This window comes from Arvicola amphibius, chromosome 12, assembly GCF_903992535.2.
Source record: "Arvicola amphibius chromosome 12, mArvAmp1.2, whole genome shotgun sequence".
In the NCBI taxonomy this organism is placed as follows: Eukaryota; Metazoa; Chordata; class Mammalia; order Rodentia; family Cricetidae; genus Arvicola; species Arvicola amphibius.
The window spans coordinates 87435204-87461677 of record NC_052058.2 but is presented as its reverse complement, the minus strand read 5'-3'; the positions used below and the strand labels follow the sequence as shown (position 1 = coordinate 87461677).

Here is a 26474-nt window from a genome sequence, read left to right as displayed (position 1 = left end):
TTGTAAAGCAGGTGAAAGCGCACAGGGCTCTGGGCTGGGGAGATAACAGTGAGGAAAAAGAGGAGGGGGCATGGACCTAACTCAGTGATAAATATGGTGCTATAGGTGAGAGAACCCGCCAGCGACAGCCAGGCATCGTCCCCACATAGCTAAGAAAGAAGTGAGCGACAGGGTCTATGTACAAAGCCATCCTCTCCTGTGAAACGGCTCCCAGTACTGCCCCCCCCCCCAGCCTCACTGGGAACAGGCTGGACAGTCAAGGGTAGACTGATGGACGGTAGGCAGGTAGGCAGACGGATTTACAGGATAATGGAGGGGTGACTAGACGGATAGGTGGGTGGATGGACAGGGGAGGGAGGGGCAGAACGAGGGAGAGCAGAGGCATCCAGGTGGGCAGGAAGGGAGAGGGGCGGGGAATCCAGGGAGATGGGCAGGGGTGAGAGCCAGAGAGCGGGAGCAGGGCCAGGGTGGAGGGCAGGGAATGCTCATCTCTTCTTTATTAGTGTTCCCTATTATCTTAATTGAGAACAACAACAACAACAAAAAAAAAAAACCCGGCCGGGCGGTGGTGGCGCACGCCTTTAATCCCAGCACTCGGGAGACAGAGGCAGGCGGATCTCTTTGAGTTCGAGACCAGCCTGGTCTACAAGAGCTAGTTCCAGGACAGGCTCCAAAGCCACAGAGAAACCCTGTCTCGAAAAACCAAAAAAAAAAAAAAAAAAAAAAAAAAAAAAAAAAAAAACCCGAAGCCTTTCCAGAGCTAGGTGAGCACTGGTCCACGACTGATCCAGAACAATCTCTGGGTGTTGTTACCTGGTCTCCTACTCCAAACTCTGTCTCCCTTCAGCACTATGGAAAGCGTCACTCTGGAACTCACCTCCTGACTTAAGTGTGGGGCCTGGAGTAAAGCCAGACGGACCCAGGATGAAGCAAGACTGTTACCACCAGTTATCCTCTGGGAAACATTTACTTCCTCCTCCTTCTGTTATTCTTCACCTTTATCAGTGCAGTTACCAAGGACGTCCTGCGTGTGTGGTCTGGCTCCGAACCCTCCTTCCCTTCACATCCCCACCCCCTGCCCTGCACACAACCCCACTCCCACTTCACACAGTTTTACTGTTTTATTTGCAGAAGAGCGAAGAGAGGCTCAGAGCTTCTTTTTTAAAAGTTAAAAAAATTTTTTTTTTGATTTGCTTTCATTTTTGATAGCCCTGGCTATCCTGGAACTCACTCTGTAGACCAGACTGGCCTCAAACTCACAGAGATCAGCCTACCTCTGCCTCCCGAGTGCTGGGATCAAAGGCGTGCGCCACCTTCTTCACCCAGCTGAAGGCTCAGAGCTCTGAAGCAACTTGCTCGTAACCACACAGCAATAGCCGCCTCTGTGCACAGCTGTTTTGCACCACGTGGCCAATTCACATCTGCTTCTCACAAGTTGGTCTCCCCACCCACTGAGCCCTCCTGTTAGTTTCCATGCTTCTGCAGCATCTCTCAACCAAGGCAACTTAAAGCTGGGCTTTGTTGCTGTTGCTTTTATTGTGTTTTTGTTTTGGCTTAAAGATTCAGGGGTAGTCTGCCATGGTGGGGAGGACATGGTGGCAGAAGCATGAAGTGGTTGGTCACACAGCATCCACAGCTGGGAGCATAGGTTCAGGCTACTGTTTGGCTTGATATCTCCTTTCTATTTAATCTAGGATCCCAGCCCATGAAATGGTCACCACCCATATTTAGGGGGGCCTTGTTTGTTTGTTTTAATTAACCTACCTAGAAACCCCTTACAGACAGGGATTTGTCTCCATGAAGATTCTAGAGCCCGACAAGTTCACAGTTAATAGTGACCGTCACATCTTCCACTCAACCCACCCACCGCGCCCCCTGGCACTGGGCTCTCGGTGAGGCCAGGCTTCTGCACTCACAGCTGCTCATCCAGAAGATGACTGGGGACGGGAGGCCGGGTGGGGGGTTGCACTGCAGCGTCAAGGGGGCACCCTCTTGAACCACGACGGGGTCTAGGTTTTCCTTGGGCCACAGAGGAGATTCTAAAGAGAAACAGGAGGGAGAAGTGAAGCTGATGGCCAGAACTGGGCAGGCTCAAGAGAAGGGGAAGTGGGAGAATAGGGGAGGCAAGAGAGAGGACATGGAGGGCGGCTCCTGAAAGGAGGGAGACAGTTTTTGTGACTGAACCCTCATCTCCAGCCCGCCTCCCCTCTCCCCTTTTCCAGTGTGCAGAGTAGCTGGTAAGGTTGTACCCGCTAGTCTGAAAGGTTTCTTTCCAGGAATCCTTCTGGAGTGGGAGAGACCCATGGAGGACAGGGCCCCCTGCATGCCCCCCCACCCACCAGGGAGCCAGCAGCAGCCCTGTCCCTGGCACTCACTGGACACCTGGAGGCGGATCCGGTTGCTAAGCGCCGTGCCAAATTTGTTTCGGGCGAAGCACTGATACTCCCCTTCATACTCCTCAGGTCGGCCGCCACTGCGGAAGTCGATCACCAAGGTCCCAGACCGCCTCCTCATGGACACCCGGGGGTCCTTGGCAATGTTGAAGAATCTGCTGTTTCGAGTCCAGTGAAAGCTGCGGATGACAGGGGCCAGGCCACCCATATGTACGAGGCTGGAATGGGTCAGTTCCTAGGCCCCCCGTTCAGTGGCAGATGTCTACTCCACCACCCTTCCTCTGTGCCAATGGACCCAGCCCTGGCTGGGCAGAGCCACCTGACAAGCTTGGGAGAATGCAAAGACCCAGGTCATGTCTACTGCGACTGCACATCTGTGAGTGCTGCCACTAGCTAAGGCTGGTGACGGGTACCATGTGTCCAGCTTCCCCAGCAGGTTCTGCTCTGTGAGAACATAACTCAGGGTAAACAATGGTGTCTTCAAAAACCAAGACAAAACAAAAACAGAGTCAGCCCCTTTCCTGACCTTGTGACATTCCTAGTCTCTTCCTAGGAATGCAGGCTCCTTAGTTCACCAACCCACATGTGCCACGGGGCCACCTCTGCTCTGCCACGCTTTAGTAGTATAATCTGCTCTGAAGACATGCGTGGCAGAGGCTGCCTGCTCCTTGTATGACAAGTGCTTCGTGAAGACCATGAAGCATGGACCATGGAAGGGTAGCTTTGGAGGAACTGGCAGGCTAATGGAATAGGGCTGCAAAGAGCCTAAAAGGTACCCCGACTCAGGGCATGGGGGTGGGGGGCTCAGGAGCAGAGCACTTGTCTAGCATGGCAAAGGTGGCATCACCACTACCATGTCCCTCAGCTTGTCCTGGGAGGAGGTTGCAGCCAGCCACACACATTCTTGGCTCCCTGTGCTGATGTGGTACAAACGGCAATGGCTGTTTAGAGTTATTATCCCCACAGAGGTCCCATGTGGAAAAGACCAATCTTAGAGGCGTGCTCACTAGCGCCCCCACTGGCCTTATAGGGTGCCTCCCACTGGGATGAGAGAATTCCTGCTGGCTCTGGGCTCATCAATCTTAGTCTGACTGTCTCACACAAACCCAAAGGCAGAGCAAACCTCCGCCCTGCATGGTCCCCCGATGCTGAACACACTCTGCCACTTTGAAAGTGGAACATATTATTTAAATCTTCACTTTGCTAAAATATGTTGTTCAGCAGAAACAAATCTGGCCTTGGCGGTCAAGGAGTAGGTCTAAACCCTGGTTCAATTTAGCTGGAGACTGGTAGGAAAGGCATTTAAAATCACCACCTCTCCTCAGGAAGACACTGGCCCTGCCGCAGAGGAAGAGGGGCGGATGAATAAGACCATGTAACTGCACGTCACAGTCCGGATAGGACAGGTTTTCCTTCCTGTCTACTGACTTCACACTTGAGACAAACACAAGCTCAGAATGAAAGCCTTGAGTTACCTAGGAAGAGGGACTTCCCGTAACTCACTGAACGTGGCTGGATGATGGCCACACAGGACGGCAAAGCACGTTACAGCAAAAGTCTGAAAATAACATCGAGTTGAGTCTAGTGACACACACCCGTAACCCTAGTACTTAGGAGGGGAGACTGAGGCAGGAGAGTGATGAGTTTAAGGCCAGCCTGGGATGCACACTGAGACTGCAGGGTTTCACTGCAATAGAAACAACCTTTTAATATCTTCTTCCTGGTTTCCTAATGAGGTAAAGTCCCTGCTTTGCTGAATCTGTTAAAAGCCCCATAATACAAGGGCAGTTCTGTTATTCTCAGAGGTGGCAATGGAGGCTCAGAGCTATGAAGCAACTTTCCCATGAGCCTCCGTGCGCAGCTGTTTTGAGCCACGTGGCCACTTCACATTTGCTTCTCACAAGCCAGCCCTCCTGTGTGGCACCTGGTGAATGTCAGTGGAGAGCTTTTGTGTGGATGAACCAGACCTTTTAGAAAGGATTTGTTTTACTTTTAAGTATGTGTACAAGTATGTGCAGGGCATGTGTACATGTATGTGGGTTATGTGTGGGAGCATGTGTGTGGGTGTGAGTGGGGGTATGTGTGGGTGCATGTGTGGGTATGTATGGGGGTATGTGTGTGTGTATGTGTGTGTGTGTGTGTGTGGGTATGTGTGTGTGTGTGTGTGTGTGTGGGTATGTGTGTGTGTGTGTGGGTATGTGTGTGGGGGGTATGTGTAGGTATGTGTGTGGGTATTGTGGGGTGTGTGTATGTGTGGGTGTGTGGGTATGTGTAGGTATGTGTGTGGGTATATGTGTGGGTGTGTGTGTGGGTATGTGTGAGGGTATATGTAGGTATTTGTGTGGGTATTGTTGGGTGTGTGTAGGTATGTGTGGGTGTGGGCATGTATGGAGGTATGTATAGGTGCGTGGGGGTATGTGTGTGTGTGTGTCGAAGTGTGTGTGTGTGTGTGTGTGTGTGTGTGTGTGCGTGCACGTGATTGCCTGAAAGGTCAGGTGCAGCGCATGCTCCTGGAGCTGGAGTGACAGGTGATTGTGCGCATCCTGACAAGGATGTTTGGAACTGAGCTCAGGTCCTCTGCAAGGGCAGTACTCACTCGTAACCATCGAGCCATCTCTCAAGCCCTGTGCCAAACTTCTCAGTTTGCTTGCCTTATGTCTGAACAAGAAGTGGGTCATTTCAACAGTGACTTCCAGGCCCCTCCCCCTCCACTCACCTGGGGGCAGGGTTCCCTTTAGCTTCACATTCAATCAGGATGTTATCACGGGGGTCCACGATGTGGTCCTTCACCGACTGCTTAGTGATAGTCGGGGGCTGGGTCACTGCAACAGGACATATGCGGCAAGGGTCAGAACTTCAGGGACCTGCCCTGGACTTGGTTTAGGGTGTGGCTAAAGTCAAGAGCACCAGGAGCCACCTGGGCAAGCAGGCAAGCAAGCAGGTATGAGTAGTACCCTTTTCTAAAGATGCAGCGTCTTAAACAGAGCCGCAGGATAGGGGTGGATGTTGCAGGTGGAGCACAGGAACCCTTTAAGAAGATCCAGGCTCCCTCTGAGCAACTGAAAGCCAGGCTGTTTCACCCAGGATCACATCCCAGTGCCCAGTACATTGCACAGGGTACCACAGTCCCCGCTGAATGTGTGCTGAGTGGATACAGAAATGAAACCAGCTATGACTGCAGAACTTAGGACTGTGATGGTTCTGAGCCACGAGTCTCAACAGATGGCCAGACTGCTGAGGCAAGAGCCAAAAGAGGCTTCAGTCCCTTGGAGCTTCACAAGGGCTTCCCTGTGGACCAGAAGGCTGGTGTTCTGCCCAGGGGTGCAGTGCCAGTCACCATAGTAGCTGTGGCACATCTCAGCTGCCATCTGTAGACCATCTTCTGCCCACTTACCCATCCTCCCTGCTCTGGGGACATTATCTTCCATTGGCAGAGGACTCACTCTAGGGGATCAAGGCTTGAGCAGCACCCACAGGAAATGAAGAGGCCAGGCCCTCCTCCCTCCCTCCAACCTCCCAGAGGCTCCAGGGCATGGAGGCATACGAGGCACTTACGCTCATTCTGAATGCTTGCTGTTAGTTCCAGTGGGTTAGCATTGGGAGGGGGAGAGAAGGAGAACACTGTTATTGCACACAATTGACCAGCTAACTGTCGGCCATCCTCCTGTCCTAGCTCACAGGGTTGGGGTGAGGAGACGCGGGAACAGCACCGGGCATGGGGATTTCTCCCAGATGTGGAGTTTGACCGAAGAGCCAGGCCAGGTTGGAGAACAGACCTACAAATACCTCATGGAAAAGGTGGATCACTGGGAAGAAGGAGACTCCACAGTAGCAGGATCAGTAACCACCAGAGATGTTACCAGGGAAATCCAAATGTCCCCAAATGACAAGCTGCCTGAAAAGGACCCTTCAGATGCTGCCTGGCACCTGACACCATTGAGAGAGGTGGGAGTCTTGGTGCACAGGGTCAGCATGGAGGTGCTGGGGAGCGAGGAGAAGAGTGGATTTTAACCACTTCTACGGGACAAAGGCCTAACATATAGAAGCACCAAGGACCCAGCACTCTGGTCTCTCATACACTGTTTGTCTCGTACACAAAAGCATGTTCTATGGAAGTCCTGTTCCTGGGGTGACAGTATCCCAGCACATGGCCAAGCCCACCACTCCTTCTTGTGTCTTCCACAAAGGGGACAAAGAAGTAGGCGGCACACATCCTCACAGCCCCGTCTGCACACAGGGGCCATGCACAGGTGTGCTCCTGCTTCTCACACTCTAACCAGCAGGTTGCTCACTGCAGCTAGAGAAGATGCAGGCTATGGCTCCAAGCACCTGCTGAGAGCCTGGATTCTCCTCTGTTACTTCCTTCCAAAGCTGGGAGTAGAGCCAGGCTGGTGCTCTACTCAGGAACCCTACCCTTTCAAAGTCCCACATTTCCGAAAAAATGCCTCCGTGGCGCTGAGGCCTACAAACTGTGCCTTGGGTAGTAAGGTTTCGGGTGTGGAAAGCAAGACTTGGTTCAAACAGATGTGGAGAAAAGACAAAACATGTCTCTCTTCAATGTCTTCTCTTATGCTGCCAAGAGGAAACGACATGACATGACATTGTCACATCATGCTGGTGTGGAGGTCAGGCATGCATGGGCACTATGGGCTGCCTTTCCAGAGTGAGCGCTGTTGGGGAGAGCAGGAGGTAGGGGCTTTGGAGCAGTGTCAGGGAGACTTGATGTCTTCCCACCAGAGTGAAGAGACTTGGAGGAGGTGCAGGCTCAGAAAGGGCAGCCTTCAGGGAGCCAGGGCTCACCCGAGAAAGTCGGCGAGGCAGAGAAAAGGTCACGAAGAAGGGATGGTACGTGGCAGGAATGAGCAGGTCAGGCAGGCTGTTAGCAAAAGAGTCTCCACGGTATGGCTTTTAAAAAGGTTCCATGAGCAAGGTGGTGTGGCCTTCAGAGCGATCAAGAGACATTCTACTTTTTACTTGTCCAGGTTCTGCCTGCGTTGGAAACAAAGGAACGAAAAGCCCGAGAGCAAAGGCAGGAGGCTCTGAATGCGGGCTCTGCGGAGCTCCCCGCCACAGCCCTTTTTTCTGTATGTGATCTTCCTGCCAAGACCAGTAATTCTGAAAAGACTGAAAGCCAGTGGGGCTGGGACAGGAATCCAGGGAGGCGGGGGCCAGTCTCCAGACAGGTAGGGCTGGCCCTTGAGTACTTTTGACCACCAGCTGGGCTCCGGCTTCATTTCAGGACACACTGATGCCTCTTGGTCCTGATGCACCCTGCTTCCAGGCTCTGACCCCCTTCCACGGCATCTTGAATTCAAGGGTGGGTGACCTCACGGCTACAGTCGTGTGGAAGCTGGCTTCGGAGACAGAATATGACTAGTGTCCCCAGAGGTTATTGCAGAGCTTTCAAAATCCATCCTTAGTGAGCGAGCTGGAGGCAGGCCTTGTGACATCACTGTCCTTGACATTGTGGACAACTGGGATCCTTCAGTGAGTGGAGATTCCCAAGTCACCTTAGAGCGGGCTGGCTTCTGACCCTACAGGCTGCCCGCCTGGCTAAGGGCCTTTTGAGCATCTACTTGCCTAGGGGGACGATGACATCTCAGTCACCACTCTGCTCCCAGGGGATTTATTGCAGGGACAGAAGCAAGCCAGAAGACAAACCATGATGGAGAGAAGGTAACAGGGACAACCTGTCTGAGGACAAGGACAACGGTGCTCCTCTTTGTCACCCCACCACGTGCTCCTCTTTCCTTTCACAGAACTTGCTGTCTGATGATGTTGGATAGAGGATGAATTTATGCTTTTGGTTTCCAAGGAGGAGAAAATGGGCCCCTACTCCATCTCTGTGGGTTAAGCGGGTACCTATCCTCGCTCCAGGGCTCTACCTTCACGCCTCTCTTTTCTTCATGGGCTCTGGTAGTTGTTGATCTCTGGGCTTCATCCTGGGAGGATGGAGGATGTGGGGCAGACATGTTACTGAGGCCATCTCATATGGGGATGGGAAGGAGCATCTCTCCATTCTGCTGTCCTCTTCTGTGGGCTCCGAGGCGGGGATGCTGAATCCTCTTGAGTGGAAGGAGCACGGAAGAAAATGCAAGCAAGCTTCCAGGAGACTCACTTTTTGGCAAGGCCATTCTGACTGAGGAGGTGACCCATTACTTTTTTTTTTTAAGGTCATTCTGTTCTCCACTGGGCTAATGGGAGGGAGGTGGCGTGTGACTTCACTGGCAAGGCAATTGGAGCCAGAGGCTGGGCGCGTCAATAAGGGATTGTGCAGCCATCCAGGGTGCTGCTCCAGAAAGCTGCTGTGCCAAGCGCCAGAGTAGAAGCAGTGTCCCTGCCCTAGAGGCACAGAGAATGCCCTGAAGGGACAAGCGAGTAAGCGCCTGGCAGGACAGTCTCTCTTCCGATATCCCCAGTCCCACCCTCCCAGCAAAGGGGTAAGTTAGGAACAACTGACTGGCCCTAAGCCCAGATGGCAGGTAAGCTCCGAGAATGTGGGAAGGGCTGTGGTTAAGTCAGAGGAGGAATCTGCTGAGGAAGTCCGTGTCCTTGCTATGTCCTCGTTCTGAGGTCAGCTTCTGTAGATGAGTCATTGAAATGGGTCCACAGCAACCAGAAGCCACGGTGCTTTGTGGGGTATCCATCCTGACACAGCCAGAACCAACTACAGCCATGTGGTAGAGACTCCTCTCAGAGAGGTGCAGCTGTCAGGAGCCAACTCTGCCTCTTCCCTGCTCCCTAACCCGTCAGCTAAGGGTGGCATCGACATCCAGACTTCCTGTGAGAACCGCACACACTGAGATCATCACCGTTCTTAGGTCTCTGTCTGGCCTAGGGCAGCTGCAGTTCCAATGAGGTCCAAGGACTAAAAGAAAGCAGGACCAACGTTCCATAGCACGGGCAGGAGACCCAGATTCCATTCTGCCTTTATCACCACGACAGGTGTGACCCTAAACAAGGAACGGCTTGATCTGCATAGACAACATAAAAGGATGGGTCCCCAGTCCCCTCCAGGATGCTGGGATGGAGAATCAATGGCGAGGAAGTTAGGGCCCTCAGCCTTCTGCCTCAGGCAAGTACATGGGTTTCCTGTTGTATTCCCGTCTCCAGTAGAGCTCAGAAATCCGTATTTTCAGTATAGAAGCCCAAACCATCTATTTCTAGGTTCACGCTGCAGGAGCCCCTCCCCCACCAGACCCACGTATCTAACGGCAGCTGAGTGAGAAGTGGCAGAAGGGAAATGAGCCTTCACCATGTTCTCGATAACCTGATTTCCTCCGCGCCCTCCTCTCCAGGGACACACCCTTATCAAGCCTATTAAGACTGTCTGCCTGGCTGTTAATGAGAATCTCCTTGAGCCGGCCACAGACGGTCACCATGGGAACGCTGGTCTCACAGCTCTCCTCTCTTCCTCCTTCCCCGTATAGATGCTCGGGCAGGAGTGGTCTTGGCCAGTTTGTTTCTGGGATCAATTCGTAGTTATCACTGGTCTCTGCCATCCAGAAGTGCAGACCCCTCCGGGGTAGCCGTTACTGGAGGAGGTCTGGCTTTAGAGCTCGGTGGGGCCTTCTTAAAGGCCATCTTCACCTCCTGTCTCCTTCGTCCATCTGTTAACTGGAGAGAGCCCAAGTCTATCTTGGCATCACATGGACTCCATGAATTCCTTGAGCCAGAGAGTAGGGGGCAGGGGGCTATGCCTATACGTTAGTGCTAGGATGCAAAGATACCCGGCATACGTGTCAAAACAGTGTATGCTTACACACATGGCCAGGAAACAAGGAGCCAATCAACAGCCACCAGGGAACACAGTACCAGAGACGGTGGAGAGAGAAACAGACATCAGCGTGGCAGGTCAGGTTCAGACAGGCACTGCCACCATGAACAGAAATGAGCCCCATATTTTAATAGTTCCGAGGGAATCCTGGGATAGAAAGAACCTGTGCCTGGCTCTCCCATGGTAACACATTATGGCTCATGTCTTACTTGGCTGTTTCTTTTACAAAGATAACGCCCTGGCCAATCCTCTCCCAGGCTATCCACCGTCGTCCTTATTCCTCCAGCCAAGACTGGGCATTGGCTCTGGGTGGATCAAGTTAGAGAGACTAGCAAGGACACCCTACCACACTTGATCCTGGAAACTGCTTTTAGAAGGGGTAAGTCAAGGCTAAGGCCAGGTGGGTAGGTATGAGGAGCGAGGAGAACTCCAGGCGGCTCTCTGAATTCCCAACTGTGTCACCCTCCGTTCCACTTAGCGGGTTCCAGGCAACACAGAGCCCAGCTTATCCACAGCCCTAAGAAGAGGCCTGCATCTTAGTTTCCAGTTTCCAAGTGGGAGCCTACATCAAGTCTTTGGAGAAAAGCCCAGTTCCAAAGCCTGGAATCCACTGTTACCCCTCTTCCCCTCGTCTCCCTGACCTCCCTCCCCAACGCCGATTCCTCCAATATCAGGAGTAAGATGAAAAGAGCGGGCACAGAACTCACGATCCATTGGAATCTCAATGGCCCCTCCGGGGCTGAGGAGGAAGAGGATGAGGGCTGTGTGGATCCAGGGTAGTGCCTGCTGCCTGTCCATCCTCAGCACCGGGCCTTGCTCCCAGCTGCCCAGCCCTCGGGCTCTCGACGCCTATGCCGCTCCACAGGGGCTTTTCAGACAGCGCTCAGCTAGAAAAAGAAAACAGCAAGTGAGTTTCTCTTGAACTCGTGATTTGCTCTACTCACCCACCCGCCGGGTCTCAAAAGACTTGAATCTCTCGGCCACAGAGTTTGAGAATCTCCTGGACCACGGTTTCTAACATGGAATCAAACAATCCATGGCTGTCTTATGTACTATAGGGTTTGGAAGCGCCCCTGGTCTCTACCTACCCCACGTCAGTAGAGCCCAGCAAGTCCTGTTGCTAATCAAAAACATTTCTGGACATTGCTGCTTGTCCCAGATGTCTCAGATGCTGCAGGTGGCATCTCCAGAGGACAAATCCACCAGTGACTAAGACCCAGTATGGAATAAAGGTAACTGCATAGAGGAATTGTTAAAACACACACTGGCCTAGAGGTCCCGAACAGATAAATGTACCAACTCAAAGTTTCCCTGGACTTGGCTCTACTCTCCCCGCGAGTCTCAAAAAAACTCAAGGGGCCTGGAGCAAAATGTGTTTGGGTGAGGACATAGAAATAAGATCTCGCTGATGATCTTCAACCCTAAGGGGAGGCAGGAACACTGTCCAAGAAGAAGGGATGGGCTGGGACTCAAGTCCAGCACTCTGAGACTGCCTGGAGCTCCGAACTACTCCAGCCTGCCAGCATTATGGGGCCACGTCAAGGGGAAGGCCACAGATGGAGACGCCAGAATCCCTTCAGCTTGCCTCAGCAAATATCTATATCAGCTGAACACACAGCTCCACTCCTGCTTTATTTGGCTGGAGCCACAGTCAACTACACCCACCCACCCATCCATCCAAGTAGGTAGAGGACAGAGCCCAGGCAAGAGCTCCTCAGAGGTGAGGCCATTGTTCTGGAGTCCTGTAGTAGAAAGCATCACAGTCTCTACCTCCCTATGCCAGAATGAGGGATTCTGGCTCATATTTCAGCAGCTGAGCCCAAAACTAGCCTCCCCCCATGTGTGTGTGCATGCGTGCGTGCATGTGGTGTGTGTGTGTGTGTGTGTGTATGAGTGTGTGCATGCGTGCGTGTGGTGTGTGTGTGTGTGTGTGTCTGGTCTCCATCTACCTGCCTCCCTTCTCATGGCCACCTCTTTGGTTTGGACCACACCAGGGTTCCAGGCTAGAGTGACTGAAACAGCTCCCCAAGTATCCCTGCTGCTCCTACCTCTGCCTTCATTCATCCTCTGTCCATGGCCAGAACTGTTATTTCTAAAGCAGAAATACAAACATGCCATTCCTCGTCACCTCTCACTCTTGTCCCCAAGTTAACACTAACTTCCTTTACTGGCTTGACACCCCAAACCATGTGTCCCCCTGGACTCTCCCACTCTCCCCTGGCATGCTGGTCCTAAGGGCCTCTGTGTATGTTGCTCTGAACCCTGGGAAAGAGCAACCTGTGTGCAGGACAGTCTGTGCTCTTGGCTCTCTCGTTAGGATTTGCTAAGTGTTACTTAGGAGTTCCCTGAATTTCTACTTTGACTCCAACAATGGCATCTTTGGCTTTGTATTCATCCCCAAAAGTCACTTGGAGGCTCAATAAATGGAAAAGTTTCCTTATTACCCAGTCATAGGAATTTACCACAGGACCAAATAGCCCCTCAAGATGTGTGACAGACATAAGTATGGGTAAGAAAAATGATCAAGTAAATGTATAATTGAAATAAGTTGCTTAGATGGCATTATTTTAAAATATATTTTATTATTTGAGAATTCTATAAAATGTATTTTGAACATCTTTATCCTCTCCCCCACCTACTCCCATATCTCATCTCCATTCCTTATCTACACAAGACAGAGTTTTCTTCTTCTTTTATTAATCCCACCCCGTCCAGTTTGTGCTGCTCAGTTACTTCTGGGAGTGGAACTGCCCTGACCTTACTGAGGGATACATCATTAAAGAAAACTGGCTCTTTCTCCCAGCAGCTAACAAATGCCAATCACTCCTCAGCTAGTAGTGCTTTTGTGCTCACCTGCCCCACTCCACGCTGGGATTTTGTCTGGCTGGAGCTTGTGTGGGTCTAGAGCCTGTTATCACAGCCATGATGCATGCATGATTGCAACTGCCCGCTGTGTCCGGAAAACACTGCTTCATAGGGTTGTCAACCACTTCTGGCTCTTAGAATCCTTCATCCCTCTTCTGTGAAGATCCCTGAGTCCGTGTGTGTGTGTGTGTGTGTGTGTGTGTGTTCCTCTAGAAGACTACTAGGTGGCACAAGGAAGCACAAGGTGGAGAGTGACTAAGTTGGAAAGAACCTCCTCCCTACAGGTCAGATGCCAGGAGGTCAGTGAGCTGGTAGAAGACAGAGTAGGAAATCTTCCAAGGATGGGCCCTGTGGCTGGAAGGCATCACAAGGGTTAACTCTCCAGAATGGTCCTTACACTGTCCTTCAGAAAGGCCACTAACACTTCACCTTGCCTTACACATCTCCAAAGATCAGCCTGACTTTCTGGTTGAAGCCCCAGTGTGGAGGGAGCTTGCACTAGGGAAGGCATAGCCTTCCTAGAAGGGGGTAGTTTGGGCTCACTGACCACTGTGTTCTTGGCTCAGGACCTGCCAAGGGCAGAATTGATGGGAAAGGGACGGATGTTCATTCTGGGAATTTTGATAGAACTAGAAAGCCAGAAATTATTCATTAATCAGAAACACATTGGCAGGGAAAAGCCCAGCTGTTGGGGATGTTTGAAATTCACAGTTTAACAACAGAGTAGATAAAAGACATCAAGATAACCACATTCTGCTCCTGATAAATCCCTTCTTTGTTCTCAGGAACCCATCCCCCTACAACCAAATGTTGGAAGAAAAAAAGCTCAAAGGTTATTTTATTTTATACAAGCTATTTAATTTTAAACAACTCCCTCACTTTTTAGATGAAGAATTAGTAGCAAAGGAGGACAAGAGACTTGCTTAGGATCACCCGGCTGGTTAGTGCAAAGCTAGGAAAAGAATCCAGGCGTCCTGTGGTCTAGACCAGGACTTTTCTACCCAGTTTCCTTGTCTTTGTTACACAGCAAAGTCCCAAAATAAAGATGTTATTTTAAAAGTCAGTATAATTTGTCAGTTTTCCCGAAACTTAAACAGAAAACTATCCATGACCCTCAATTTTACTAGGTATATGTGCCAAGGATTTAAAACAGGTTCTTAAGCAAGTACATGTGGACAGCTAGCTGTTCACCAGAGCATCACCTACAATGGCCAAACAGTAGAAACAGCTCAAACATCCGTCCGAGGTGGATGGAGAAATAGATCGGTGGATTTTTGGATGATTATCCATCCACAGAAAAGAATGAAATGCTGACATAAGCTATTCTGTGAATGTGTTTAGTGAAAGAGCCCACCCTGTCACGCACAAATGACCCCAGCTATAGATTTCCTATAAATACCCAGAATCAGTAATTGCAGAGACAGAACACCACTGGTGCCAGCCCGACCCTGGGGGATGCCACAGGGAGTGACTGCCAGTGGCATGACTTTCCTCTGAGAAATAAAGGTGGTTTGGAACTAAACTAGAGGCATTCGTTGTGAGTGTACTGACTGTCAGTCACTTGTCTACTTAAAATGGCTTATTTTTAGATAAATTTCATACCAATAGAAGAAAGGTATAACATTGGTCTCTGTAACATTCTCACGGGGATGGAAAGGGGCAGAGGAAGGTGGGTGACTGGAAGTAGAGACACAGCAGCGCCCCCGCCCCCCCAGCACAGAAGACAGGCGCACATGCACGACCCTTCCCACACACTGTGAGGAGATTTCCATCTGAGTCAAGGGGATGGGGGCTTAGAGTTCTAGCTCTGGGAATAGAAGACCAGGGCACAGTGAGACAGAGCGGTCTGCCACAGTCCTCACACCAGCAAGGCCCACGGTTCCCCCAGCCTGATAACCAGGGGAAAGGAGGCAAGGGGACCGGGTTCCTGGCCTACAGCAATGACACCCACATCTCTACAGACTGCCTGATTTACTGTCAACCACAGTGGCACAGCCATCACTCCATGGCCAAGGCATGTCATCCCCAGGTCCCTTTACCAGGCCTTCCCAGTAACATAAGGGCTGTATTCACTTCGCATCCTGTTGCTGTAATAAGCACCCCGACAAAAGAGTTTATTTCATCTCACAGATCCAGATTATAGTTTCTCTCTAGAGGAACAGGAGCCTGAAGGAACTAGTCACATCCATGGTCAAGAGCAATTCAAGGCCCCCTGCCCAGAGGAGGTGTCACAGTGGTTGGGTCTTCACACCTACATTGATTAAAGTAATCCCTGATAGACATGACCACAGGCCAATCTAATCTAGAAGATCCACCATTTCGACTCTCTTCCCAGGCTATTCTAGACTGTATTCAGTTGACGATAGAAACTAACCATCACAAGGATTAATGCATTAGGGAGATGGTGGCTGTGTGGGCTCTGATCAGAGCCCCTTGGTGGGATGAGGAAGTCTCATTCCTACTTCTGAACTCTGAAACTTCTGGGGGAGGGGCCAAATCAAGTTTGGGATTTTTTTTTCCTTGTGAACATGGATGTCGAGCAACTTCTGTGACCTTGTTCAGAAACAGTCCACACCCTTGAGCGACCTGCCTGTGCATCTGTGAGCCTCCTGAGCGACTTAGATTTGAAACGTGAATTTGGTCCTGATGGGCCACCAGGGAGGATGCTGGCATGCTGGCTCTTGATCTAGTTCAAGGGCACTAGCCGCGCATTCGGACTGCCTGCTCAGTTAATGTCATATTCCCACTCAGAAGGCAGAGCCCTAGGCCTCAGAGCTTGTGCTTCTCTACTGATATGTGGAGATGAACCCAGCCCCTATCCCAGAAGCGCATCCTCAGGCATCATGCTGCCTTCACGGGACACACAGCAGAAGCACCACATATGCTTGCTGCTGCCATGGATCAGGACCTCTCCTCCCAGGGATGAAAGGTGTGCGCACACTGGCAGCCTGTGTGACTATCCACGAGGGCTGAGTAGCTCCGTGAATTATCTACTTATTGTCGCAGCTTGCTTTCCCATCCCTCCTTTTGTTTTTCTGGGTCCCGGTGGCTCCCCCACCCCGCCTGCCCCCAGACTGAAGGCCCCTGGTGTTGATCCTACAAGCTGTCTCTGACAGATGGAATAGGTGCCCGCAGCTCCCTCCTTCAAGCTGTTGCCTTCAGGAGCGACATCCCCACAGCCCTGTCTCAGGCAGGCTGTGACAGAGGTACAATATATCTGAAGTGACAGAGAAAGACAGGCAGCCTGGAGATGATATGGCTCAGCTGGTGGCTCTGGTCCCCTGAGCAGTGGCTGCCACAGGCTTTCGGGCAGCAGACATTCATCCACGCTGCAGCCCCACCTGGCGCACGCACTGAGCTAGGGAACTCACACGTGGGTGGAAACAAGGTTTGTCCACTCTCGCGTACCCCACATTTCCAAGGAGATCACAGAAAATGAACTGGAAATGGCCAAAATGAGGTGACCAGGAGGCTTAAGTTTAAGGATGAAAACACCATCCACGCACACACACTGCGGCAGCTCTATCGAGCAGGCACAGAAGCGTGAGGGTGCCTTCCCGTAGGCAAAGGAAATCCATTAACGGTGACATAGGAGGATGGAGGAGCATTGTTCAAAGCTGAACGGAAATGAGCTACCAAGACATGAAAAGATGGAGAAGATGCTTGGATGGATAGTACAAAGAGAATGACTCCAACTGTACATCATTCCGAAAGGGCAGGATATGTCAGTAAGGTCAGAGGGTGCCAGGAGGATCTGGATCACACCATACTTGTGGACTGTAGACTTGCACCATTACAAAAATTTCAGACCCAAGAAATACACAATAGCAAGTGTGGTTCCTGCTCTACTGGGGGCTCTGGTGATAATGGTACATGGCTCCAGGACTATCATGGGATCCAGCAAAGGACAGCACTGATGGAAAGCCTCTGCCGTGGGGTCAGCAAGTGTGTGTGAGTTCTCTGTACCAACTCAGTTCTGCCATGAACCTAAAACTGCTCTTTAAAAATTAAGTTTATTTAAGGAGGAGGAGGAGGAGAAGAGGAAGAGGAAGAGGAAGAGGAAGAAGAAGAAGAAGAAGAAGAAGAAGAAGAAGAAGAAGAAGAAGAAGAAGAAGAAGAAGAAGAAGAAGAAGAAGAAGAAGAAGTCACAACAGGAGAGCCTGGGTTGAGGAAGGCCTTTGGAAGAAGGTGACATCTGGGCAATTCCCGATGTGGCATCCTGAGTGTCAAGGAGCCAATCTTGTAAAGGTGGATCAGAAGAAGCATCCTATGGAGGGAGAACTACTTGTGCCAAGGCCCTGCAGCAGCCAGGGTATTGGGACATGCAAGGGATCGAAAGAAGACAGCATGGCCGATGAAAGCGTGCACAGGGACGGGGACACGAACGTCTACACAGAGGCCTCTGATGGCCAGCATCAGGAACTGAAACTATATTCCAGGCATCCCAGGTTTTCAGCAGGAATGATGCCCTGGTTAGATCTGTGTGCAAAGGCCACCCTGGTTGTAGTGTGGAGGGATCAGATGAAAGCACAGAGCCACTTTGGCTCCACAGTCTCTGAGCGAGGCCAGTCTTCAGTTTCTACCCTCATATCACCCAAACCTGGTGCAGCCCACTTTCCAGCCTTGAGGAACTTTGCACCAAGTGTTCAGGGGTGAGGATGGAGCTGACATTTTCTCAAGACCCTTAGCCCCAAGTCTCACATCAGGCGAGTGGAGCATTCTTTGGAAGAGCTTCAGGAGCCTGTTCCGAGGGAGGTACAGGAGGAAGCTGGGTGTCCTGTTTCCACAGCTACTCCTCAGGCAGAATGCCACTGGGATGGGCACTTAATGACTGGATTTTGTCCCCAAAGCCTAGTTCACTAAGATCAGCAGCTCTGCTCTGTCCCCTTCCCCTCAGTGGTCTACTTCTCAGTCTCAGAAACACTGGAACCAGGTGACCACGGACTTCATCTTCAGAAACTGGGAGCTGAAATAAATCTTTCTTCCTTCAAGTCAAGTTTCTCGGTATTTGTCACAACAATGGAAAAAATGATTAACTTCGTCAGTGACTTCAGTTTCCGTCTTCAGACCTCTGTTCCCATTTCAGGACCAAGCAGGGAAGCTGTGTATATTCCTCAGTCCCCCAAGATGCCCTGCTGCAGGGACATCCTCCAGCTTTTCCACCCACCCGGAGCCTTCCTTTTCCCACGCTGAAGCCTGCCCATTCCCAGTCTGGCCTGGGCCCTGCCACATGGAAGGGATGGAGGCTGGCTTCCGATCCAGCTCAGAATCCATAGGTTCTCCTGTTTGCCCTCCCTCTGGGTGGTCACTGTTGGCTCCTCACTCTTTTCGCACAAATCGCTGTCTTCCAAGTTTGCCTGGACCAGCCTTCCTTCTCACCCGACTCATCACTGATCACCCAGGCTTAGGCCCCAGGGCAACCTCTCTACCCAGAAGGCTTCCTTAGCCTTCCCTCGCCACTCCCTCCCACCAAGTCTGCAGGAGGCCCTCGCCTTTTATGCTCTCAAAGCATTCTGGGATATTCTCACTGTAATGAATGCGACTTCTTGGTGCCAGAGAGATGCCTGTCTCCCCAGCTGTACCCCAAGTTTCTTGTGGTTGGAGGCAGCATCTTATCTAACCAGCAAGATGCCTGCAAGCACGTACGAGGTGCTCACTTAACATCCAGGCTCTCCGCTCATCCACAGCACCGCTCCCTTCCTGGAAGAATTTCCCACCCTTCCGAAGAGGGGCTTACTCCATCCTAGTTTGGGAGGGAGGCAAGAATTGACACAATCAGCACTGCCCAGCGCACCACAACTATTTAGGAACAGACACCTGCTGGTACTTGGCGACTTTCACCGAGACAGCTGGGGAAGACACGTTCCCTTTCTCTTGGGAGAGACCTTTCAGGGGCTCATAAGGGTATATGTAGACTGCAGGTAGATAGCTGGGTGGGGCTTAGTGGCAGACTGCTTGTCCTAATGTATCCCCCTACTCTGTGGGTGCAGCCCGGGAGGGATGCTGCTCAGAGGTCTCCTCTCCTTGTGCCACCACTTCCTATCAGTTCCAGATCCACAGGGGACCTGGGAAGGGTGGGAGGGGGGAATGTCACATTCCAGGATATCTGTCCCATCTCCAAGGCCTTCCTGAGATTTGAGGGTTCCCAGGTCATGACGGGCAGGCTCTGATGACTGACTGGCGGGGGACAGAAGCTGGCATGGAGAATCCCAGGATGGAAAGTGGACTAGCTGCTGCTGTGAACCAGCATGGAGAACACAGAAGGAGGAGCAAGCAGGCTCAGGGTCGGGGGTGCAGAGAGACTGGGCTTGGCACAGGGGGTAAGTTCCTTTGGAAATGCCTCAGAGCCATGAATAACAGTCTTGTAGGCTCTCCCAGGCTGTGTGTGAATTGATGCCTAGGGATATACCAATAGAGAGAGCTGAGGCCACATGCCAGCAATTAACTCTTGGAATAAGCTAATCAAGGGACTAGAATAGTACTACAAGAACCAACTAAGGAACACATTCACACATCACTGCCATGGGAAATTGTGGGGGAGCAGAGAGATAATAAAAGCCCCCAGTGCCAACGCAAACCCCAGCTACTCCCATTAACAAGACAGGCAGCAAGGCTGATCACAACAGCTGCCTGGCAACAACCTGCTTAGGAATCAGAAAGGAGCCGGATTGGGGGATCAGAGACGCATCTGAGCATGGAGTAGGAGATTTGTCAGGGTTCAGATTCATCCCACGAGCCTGGAGAGTCCTGTGTGGATCAGCAAGCCCTCCCCTGCTGGAACAGAGGACACAGGCAAGCCACTCCTAATATGAACCCATGCCATTCTCAAATGGTTTAGACATAAAAACAAACCGCAGTGGCTCAGGCCGTCACTAGAATCACATTCTCACCCAACTCTTTCTTCCTCTCCCCTCCTTGAAGGACAGAGAACCAGGTGTGCTGGTCTGCGAGAAAAAAGCTGAAGGGCTAAGCCCATGTTCCTATCCTCAGTCAACCCACACTGAGAACACCATGTCCCCCGTCCAGCCCAGACTCACACCTACCCTTTCCAAGCCCCAAACCCATGCTGGTATTCGCTGTGTTGACTTACTCCAGTGTTCAGGGTCCTCACTGACTCCTCCGAGTCTCTGCCATTTCCCCTGCTCTCCAGGGTACCCTATGCTCATCCCTGTGGTGGTCACGGCCTCTTGCACTGTGGGAAGAGCTATCCTGTGTCAGCACCCTGAAGACTCCGAGTCTGGTTGGCCTGCATCTTGTCTCCCTCTGCGGAGAGACAGTGGTAACTTCTCACGAGCTGGTTGAGCAGCCATCGTTTCTGATGCTGCCTATTACCAGGAGGTATTTGGCTCATCAGTAAGTCTGCCTAATAAATCACCAATTAATAAAAGGCCTGGTGAATCTGCTATTAGTGGTTGTGTGGAGCAGCAAGACACCAATAATCACTGGGCAGTATTGACTTGGCAGCCTCAGAAGAGAGCCTGGTCCTGCCTAGCAGACACCCTAGATGTATTTGTTTCCCACAATGCTCCCCTACTTCTTACTCAGCGTTCTGTCTGAACTCAGGTAGACCACCCGCAGGGCCATCTTCCCAGGCTCTCAGAATGCGGTTGCGCAGGTGTCCTGTCCCAGTCACCCACCATTCACTCTAGGACATCAGCACTAGGTTCTGAAGATGCCCCGAAGTAAGGGGGTCAGCCTGGGACACCTGAGGCCCCACTCTGTGAGTCCAGATTCCAATCTGGCACTGCAAGGAAACCCAACCGATACAGGGGGCCTCATCCCTTAGCCCAACAAGCCAACCAAGAATCACTAGGCCTCATCTATGATCCAGCCAGCCATCAAGAGTTCTTTGGGAATACATTTGTGCCATTGCTGCTTCTCTCGTCCTTTGAAGGACAGAACTAGGAAAGACATGATGGTAGCAATCAGTGCCCATCCTAGTAGCCGATGTTAGCCAGCTAGACCCCATGTCTCCAAAGTTCCACACACTCATAGACCAGTATCACCAGCTGGAGACTAGCACAAGCCCCGTGGTAAACATTTCACACTCAAACCATAACCTGGGGTTACGGGAAGCCTATCCCAGGGAGATGGAGCAGCAAGTATGGAGAAGAAAGGCAGAGAAACCTCTGAAAGAGCAGGCAGGGTTCCAGCTGTCTTCCCAGCATACCATCATTAAAGGGAGTGGCTCGGAGGAAGGCTAGGGAGACAGTGACAATAATCCTGTGTGACAGACCCCAAGGGTGAGCGGGGCTCAACAGTTGCATCTGGTAAGAAGGAAGGACCCAGATGGGATAGAAGGTGGAGACGTGGAGTAGAACACCATAAAGAAAGGGATCCCCAGAATTAATATTAGAAGACGTGGGCTCCTCATAGAGAGACGCGTAGAGTTCCCACACGAGGTGGTCGTCATGCAAACAAAGCACGGTCTGGTCTGTCACTCAGCCAGTGACTGGAATGCAGGGCATATGCATTGTAGCTTGGAGAAGTCTCAGTAACCAGACACAAGGACCACCTAGTGCATGGTTCCATATATATGAAATCTCCAGAACCATGGAGTCAAGGACATGGGAAGCAGACTAGTGACTGCTCAGGGTTGGGGACAGAGAGGGGACAGAGCCCAAGTGCTAATGAAATGTATGACTTTGCGGGGAGGGGTGTACTGGGAATACAATTACAAAAATTCAATGGTTGGGAGGTGTCCAGTACTAGACCCTAGCAAAACACTGTGTATGCAAACCATCATTGAGCTGTATACATTTCTAGTATATGAATTACACCTCACTAAAGCAGTTATTAGAAGCATTAACAAGAGAACTTAGAGGGCTTTGTTTTAGAAAAATGTGATACTTCATAAAGGAAAATGATTAAATTTACAAATCAGGTTTCAAATGTTGGAAGGAATTAAATTGATTGTATATTAATGGCACCAAAATGATGTTAAGGAGAAAATTATAAAATTGGAAATAAAAAGCCGGGCGGTGGTGGCGCACGCCTTTAATCCCAGCACTCGGGAGGCAGAGGCAGGCGGATCTCTGTGAGTTCGAGGCCAGCCTGGTCTACAAGAGCTAGTTCTAGGCCAGGCTCTAAAAAAGCTGCAGAGAAACCCTGTCTTAAAAAACAAAAACAAACAAACAAAAAAAAACAAAAAAAAAAGGAAATAAAAGGTTAAGAGAGCATGAGATTTTGAGATAAAAGGAAGGAGACTCCAGACAGCCACTCCTTTCCCTTTCCACAGGGAAGTCAGCCGAGCAAGTCCCTTTACCCTCTCTGTTCCAAACCTCGGGGCCCCACTCCCAACACTGCACAGTAGATTCTCAGGCTTGACCAGTGGGTATCCTTTTGAGGTCCAGACCATGGTCCACCTGAGGACACCTCTGTTCACGACACACACACCATGTGGGGGAATCCAAGCCTAGTGTGGCAGGCACTGTTCTAAAGCCAGTTGGAAGCCAGGCTGATTCTAGCAGAGACAAAATTATAGAAGAATTTGGGGTGGGGGGAAGAGAGGTGACCTTCACTTCTGTAACCAGATTATGAACTTTCTGTGAGCAAGAGAGATGTCTTCTATGTCCCCAGCCCATGACAGAGTTAAGTGTCAGTGCAGAACTGAGCAGAACTGGGTTTAATAACTAGCCGGGAGCCGTACAGAAAAGAGGGATATGCCAGATCCCGATTTGGAGATTTAACGTTAAGAAGTGATATGTGATCTCCATGGCACATGAAGGACCTGGGCTTAGAGTTGCAGGCCCACCCCAGCCGGGCAGACGCTTGCTGTTTCCTCTCAGAGCCACGGTCTCCCTGTCTGTAGGAGAGGGGCTATACACTCATTTTTTGCAGGGTCGCTGTGACGGTTATTAAATCCATCCATGAGCTTCTAACCCAAGCCTGTATCTAACGCTAGCACACCTTCTCTTCAGGAAATGCCAGATTTTTATCCTTCCCGCCAAGTTATAACTGAACCTGGCTTACTTCACTACCTGGTTTTGGGCAATCCGGGCTTTCACATCTATTCATATACCTGTCAGTGAGACAGTGCTTGTGCCAACACTGTCTGGCCTGATGCCCAAGGAGCCACCATTCCCTCTCAGGACCAGCACCAGGCTATCGGCATAAATAGTGTCTGGTCCACTCAATAAGAACAGAGGGCCCCTGAAGGATCCCAGACCAGCCACTATACTTTTGCTCTCCTCCTTCCTGCTCTGACACACCTGTCTCCAAAGCAGCCCATACACCTCTTCCCACCAGCTCCTTCCACCAGGACCCAGTCTGTCTGCCATCAAGAGAGAGTGGAGTCGGTTCTGACAGGACTCCATTCGGTGCCAGTAGCGGGTTTGCTAATGATATTCCATTGCATTTTTTAAATTCCTGTCTGCTGTGACAAGTAGGGCACAGAAGGAAAGGATGGAGCCAGCAGGAGGGAGCTACAACCTGCCCATCCTCCTCCCTCTTGCTTTCCTCCCCTGCCTTCTGCATTTACATCCCAGGCAGACAGCAGTCTGAATCCAACTGCCATTCCGGCAAGCAAGCAGGCTCCTACAGACAGGAAGAACGTGAAAACAGGAGGTGGGGAGGGGGTTGCAAAAAGGGGGGAGGCAACAGAAAGGGGGAGATTTTTCCCAAGTTAAGTCGCACCATTTGGCCCGGAGTCTGGTTGTGAGAAGGCTGTGTGTGCCACCAGACATCGGGAGAGAAGCTTTGCCACAGTCTCTGGCTGTCTTATTAGAAACCAGAACTCAGGGCGGACACACTGTCTCTAGTCTCTGTTAGTGAGATGGGCTTGGGTTAGCAGAAAGGGCCAAGGGGAAGCCAGGTGAGCCTGTTATCTCAGCGCTTGGGAAGAAGAGGCAAGAAGACTGTGAGGTCGAAGCCAGCCCAGACTACAGGTGAAACCGGCTTAAAAGAAAAAAAGAGGAGAAAAATTGTAAAGAGCTGAAAAAGGAGCCTAGATGTGACCACAATGCTCCTGCTAAAAGATGGTAGAAACAGGAGCTCCTAGGCCCCAGCTGTCACTGCTGCCAACCATACATGTTCCCTACTCCTGCCTGTCTCAGCACCCATGGGCAAAGATGGCTAAATGCTGATAGCCAGGAATCAATTTTGAGAAGTCAAATAGTCCCCAGTGAAGTGTACAGCCCTGGTCCCATGTATCCACAGCTGTGGGTCCTGCGCATGCTCTGTGTCTGCATGCAGCCTGGGATGAGGAGGCCTTCTGTGGCTGACAGGCGGAGGGGCTTAGGGATAGGAGTGCAATTAACCAAATGGATCCATTTGTGAAATCGAAGGCCTGGGGAAGCTGGGTGGTTTCCCTGCATGAGTCAGAAGACAGGTGTCTGCTCTGAGTGACCCCAGATGACAATGAGTTGGGGCACTGGGCACAGGAAGGGTTCCTCCTGCTGGGAGGGGAGGAGAAGGGAAAGGGCAAAGCTCAGGAGCAGATGCCTGGGGCAGCTCCAGATGGCAGGGGGCTGAGAACAAAGAGAGAAGAGACAGAGAAGACCTGAAGGGCAGGGCTCCTTCCTGAGAAGGCTTCCCAGCTGGAGCCACCATGTCCGAATCACATCTGGGACCCGGAAGACACCGCTCAGGATCACCATGCAGTGTTTTCAGGAACCTAGACAAACCAAGCTGGAAACACCCTTAGCCCCAAACCTAAAGTGAGCTGCTGAGAACCAGAGTCGGACTGTGGGGACCCAGACGCGGGCGTGACACTGTCTCAGGTCCTTAACCTCTGTGACTTCGATTTCGCCATCAGAGAGAGCTGAGTACTAAGGATTATTGTTTCAAAAGAGCTGATGCGAGAGAACACGGAAGCTGCATGTATGTGCAAAGCATGGGCCCCACATGCAGAAGCACCATGAAATACACGGTGATAAGGATGACCATTGCCACTGGCCAAACACCGGGCGGGTCCTGGTCTCGCAACAGTCATGTGTCTGTTCACATACAGTCTCTGCACTCTTTCAGCTTCTGTCTGTCCGTCTTCGAAAGATGTTTCTTCTTCATTACATCTGGCTGTGCAGTGTGACGTCATGGCAATGGTGCACTTAACAAATGTGATGAAAGAAAGGAAACTGAGGCAGGACTGAGGACTGCCGACTAGGCGGATACATCTGAGACAGCTGGACTGAGCATGCTCTGATCAGGGATCTCACATACAGTGGGCTCCAGGTTCCAGGGTGTTTATGTCCCAAGAAGGCCAGGAAGGGAGGATAAAGGAGAGTAGATTAGAGAGTAGGAATGGCAACCAAAAAGGTGCCCAGAGGACCGTGGAGGCTGAAAGATGAACTAAGTCTTAGACGCTGCTGAATCTTGGAGAACTGTCCCCATACCCTGTTCCGCCCTACTCCGAGAAACCAGCATGGCTTTTGCTGTCAGTCTTCCACGTGTAGTAGAGGGGAAAAGGGAAAGGGGGTATCGTTCAAGTTCAGTTCTTAACAATGGTGGATGACAAAGACCCCATAATCAGCTGGGTTTCCGCAGGGGTTCCCTAAGCCGGCAGTTCTGTAGCCCAAAGGGGGCCCTCCTGGAGACCACTTGGATCCCTGCGCCATGTCACCTTCACGGTCTGTCTTTTACATCTCTTTCTTTGCCTCCTCAGTCTCTGGTAAGACAGAGACTCTGGGGAGGCTAGGGTCAAAAAGACACAAGGCAGAGAGGACCAAACTCAAAAAGAAAAGACCTTTCTCTGAGCAGGTGTCTGGGCCACTCTCCCCCACAGCCTCCTGGTAGTCATCTTCCATCAGTTACGATGATAAAAGGGAGGCCCTCACTTCCTGTGCGTTAGCCCCTACGCTCTGTGGGGAAGGCAGGTGCTGCTAATGCAGAAGACACTCTACTCCAGAAGGGAACAATGCAGACCCTGGATACAGGGCGTGGCTGCAGTGCTGTGAGCTTCCTTGCTCTTTGCACCCTGGACAGCCATCCATCTGCCAAGGCCCTGATCCCCACCCAGAGGAGGGGCTCTCGGACTGCCCCCCATATGCCAGGGCTGTCGCTCAGGAAGTACCCAGGGTGTAGGGGGCCCAGGCAAAGAGGTAAGGGTCATTAACAAAGCCGTTTTCCAATTTTTCAACTAAAGTGGACAGGAGAGACAATGACAGCAACTAATGCCAGCCAACTGCCCCCCTCCTAGAGCAAGAGCCAGAGTTACCCCAGCATAGCCTCCGTGGAGGGCAGGCCTCATCAGGGCTGTGGCTCTGCAGCGGATTCCTGGGGAGAAGGAAGGAGCTGTGTTCTTGAAGATTCCTGGTCAGGTAAAGAGCTAGGGAGAGGGGGCAACAATGTCCACTCCTACCCCACCCTCCAACTCAGGCTCAGGCGGGAGCCCCATGCGTACCTTCTCTGCCTCATTCGGCCTGCTTTTCGTAACACCAGCGGAGGCTCTGCTCCAGTCTGCAGAGGGCGAGGAAACTCCAGGCTCCCAAACTGCACATAAG

At 51.4% G+C, this 26474-nt stretch overlaps 1 protein-coding gene across 7 annotated transcripts in view; it reads right to left on the bottom strand.

The window, feature by feature from the left end:
• Nfasc (neurofascin) overlaps window positions 1-10968 on the bottom strand; it is a 74024-nt gene extending 63056 nt beyond the window's left edge. For 5 of the 7 annotated variants that reach the window (XM_038348873.1, XM_038348874.1, XM_038348875.1 and 2 more), the window contains exons 1-4: window positions 10878-10968; window positions 5110-5215; window positions 2376-2572; window positions 1917-2039 (exon numbers count right to left, since the gene is read on the bottom strand). In XM_038348873.1, coding sequence (XP_038204801.1) covers window positions 1917-2039; window positions 2376-2572; window positions 5110-5215; window positions 10878-10968 — 517 coding nt within the window. Of the gene's footprint in view, window positions 1-1916; window positions 2040-2375; window positions 2573-5109; window positions 5216-5948; window positions 5967-10877 lie in introns of all 7 variants that reach the window. The other 2 variants (XM_038348871.1, XM_038348872.1) reach the window with 1 other exon arrangement.
• Between the last annotated feature and the right edge of the window lie 15506 nt (window positions 10969-26474).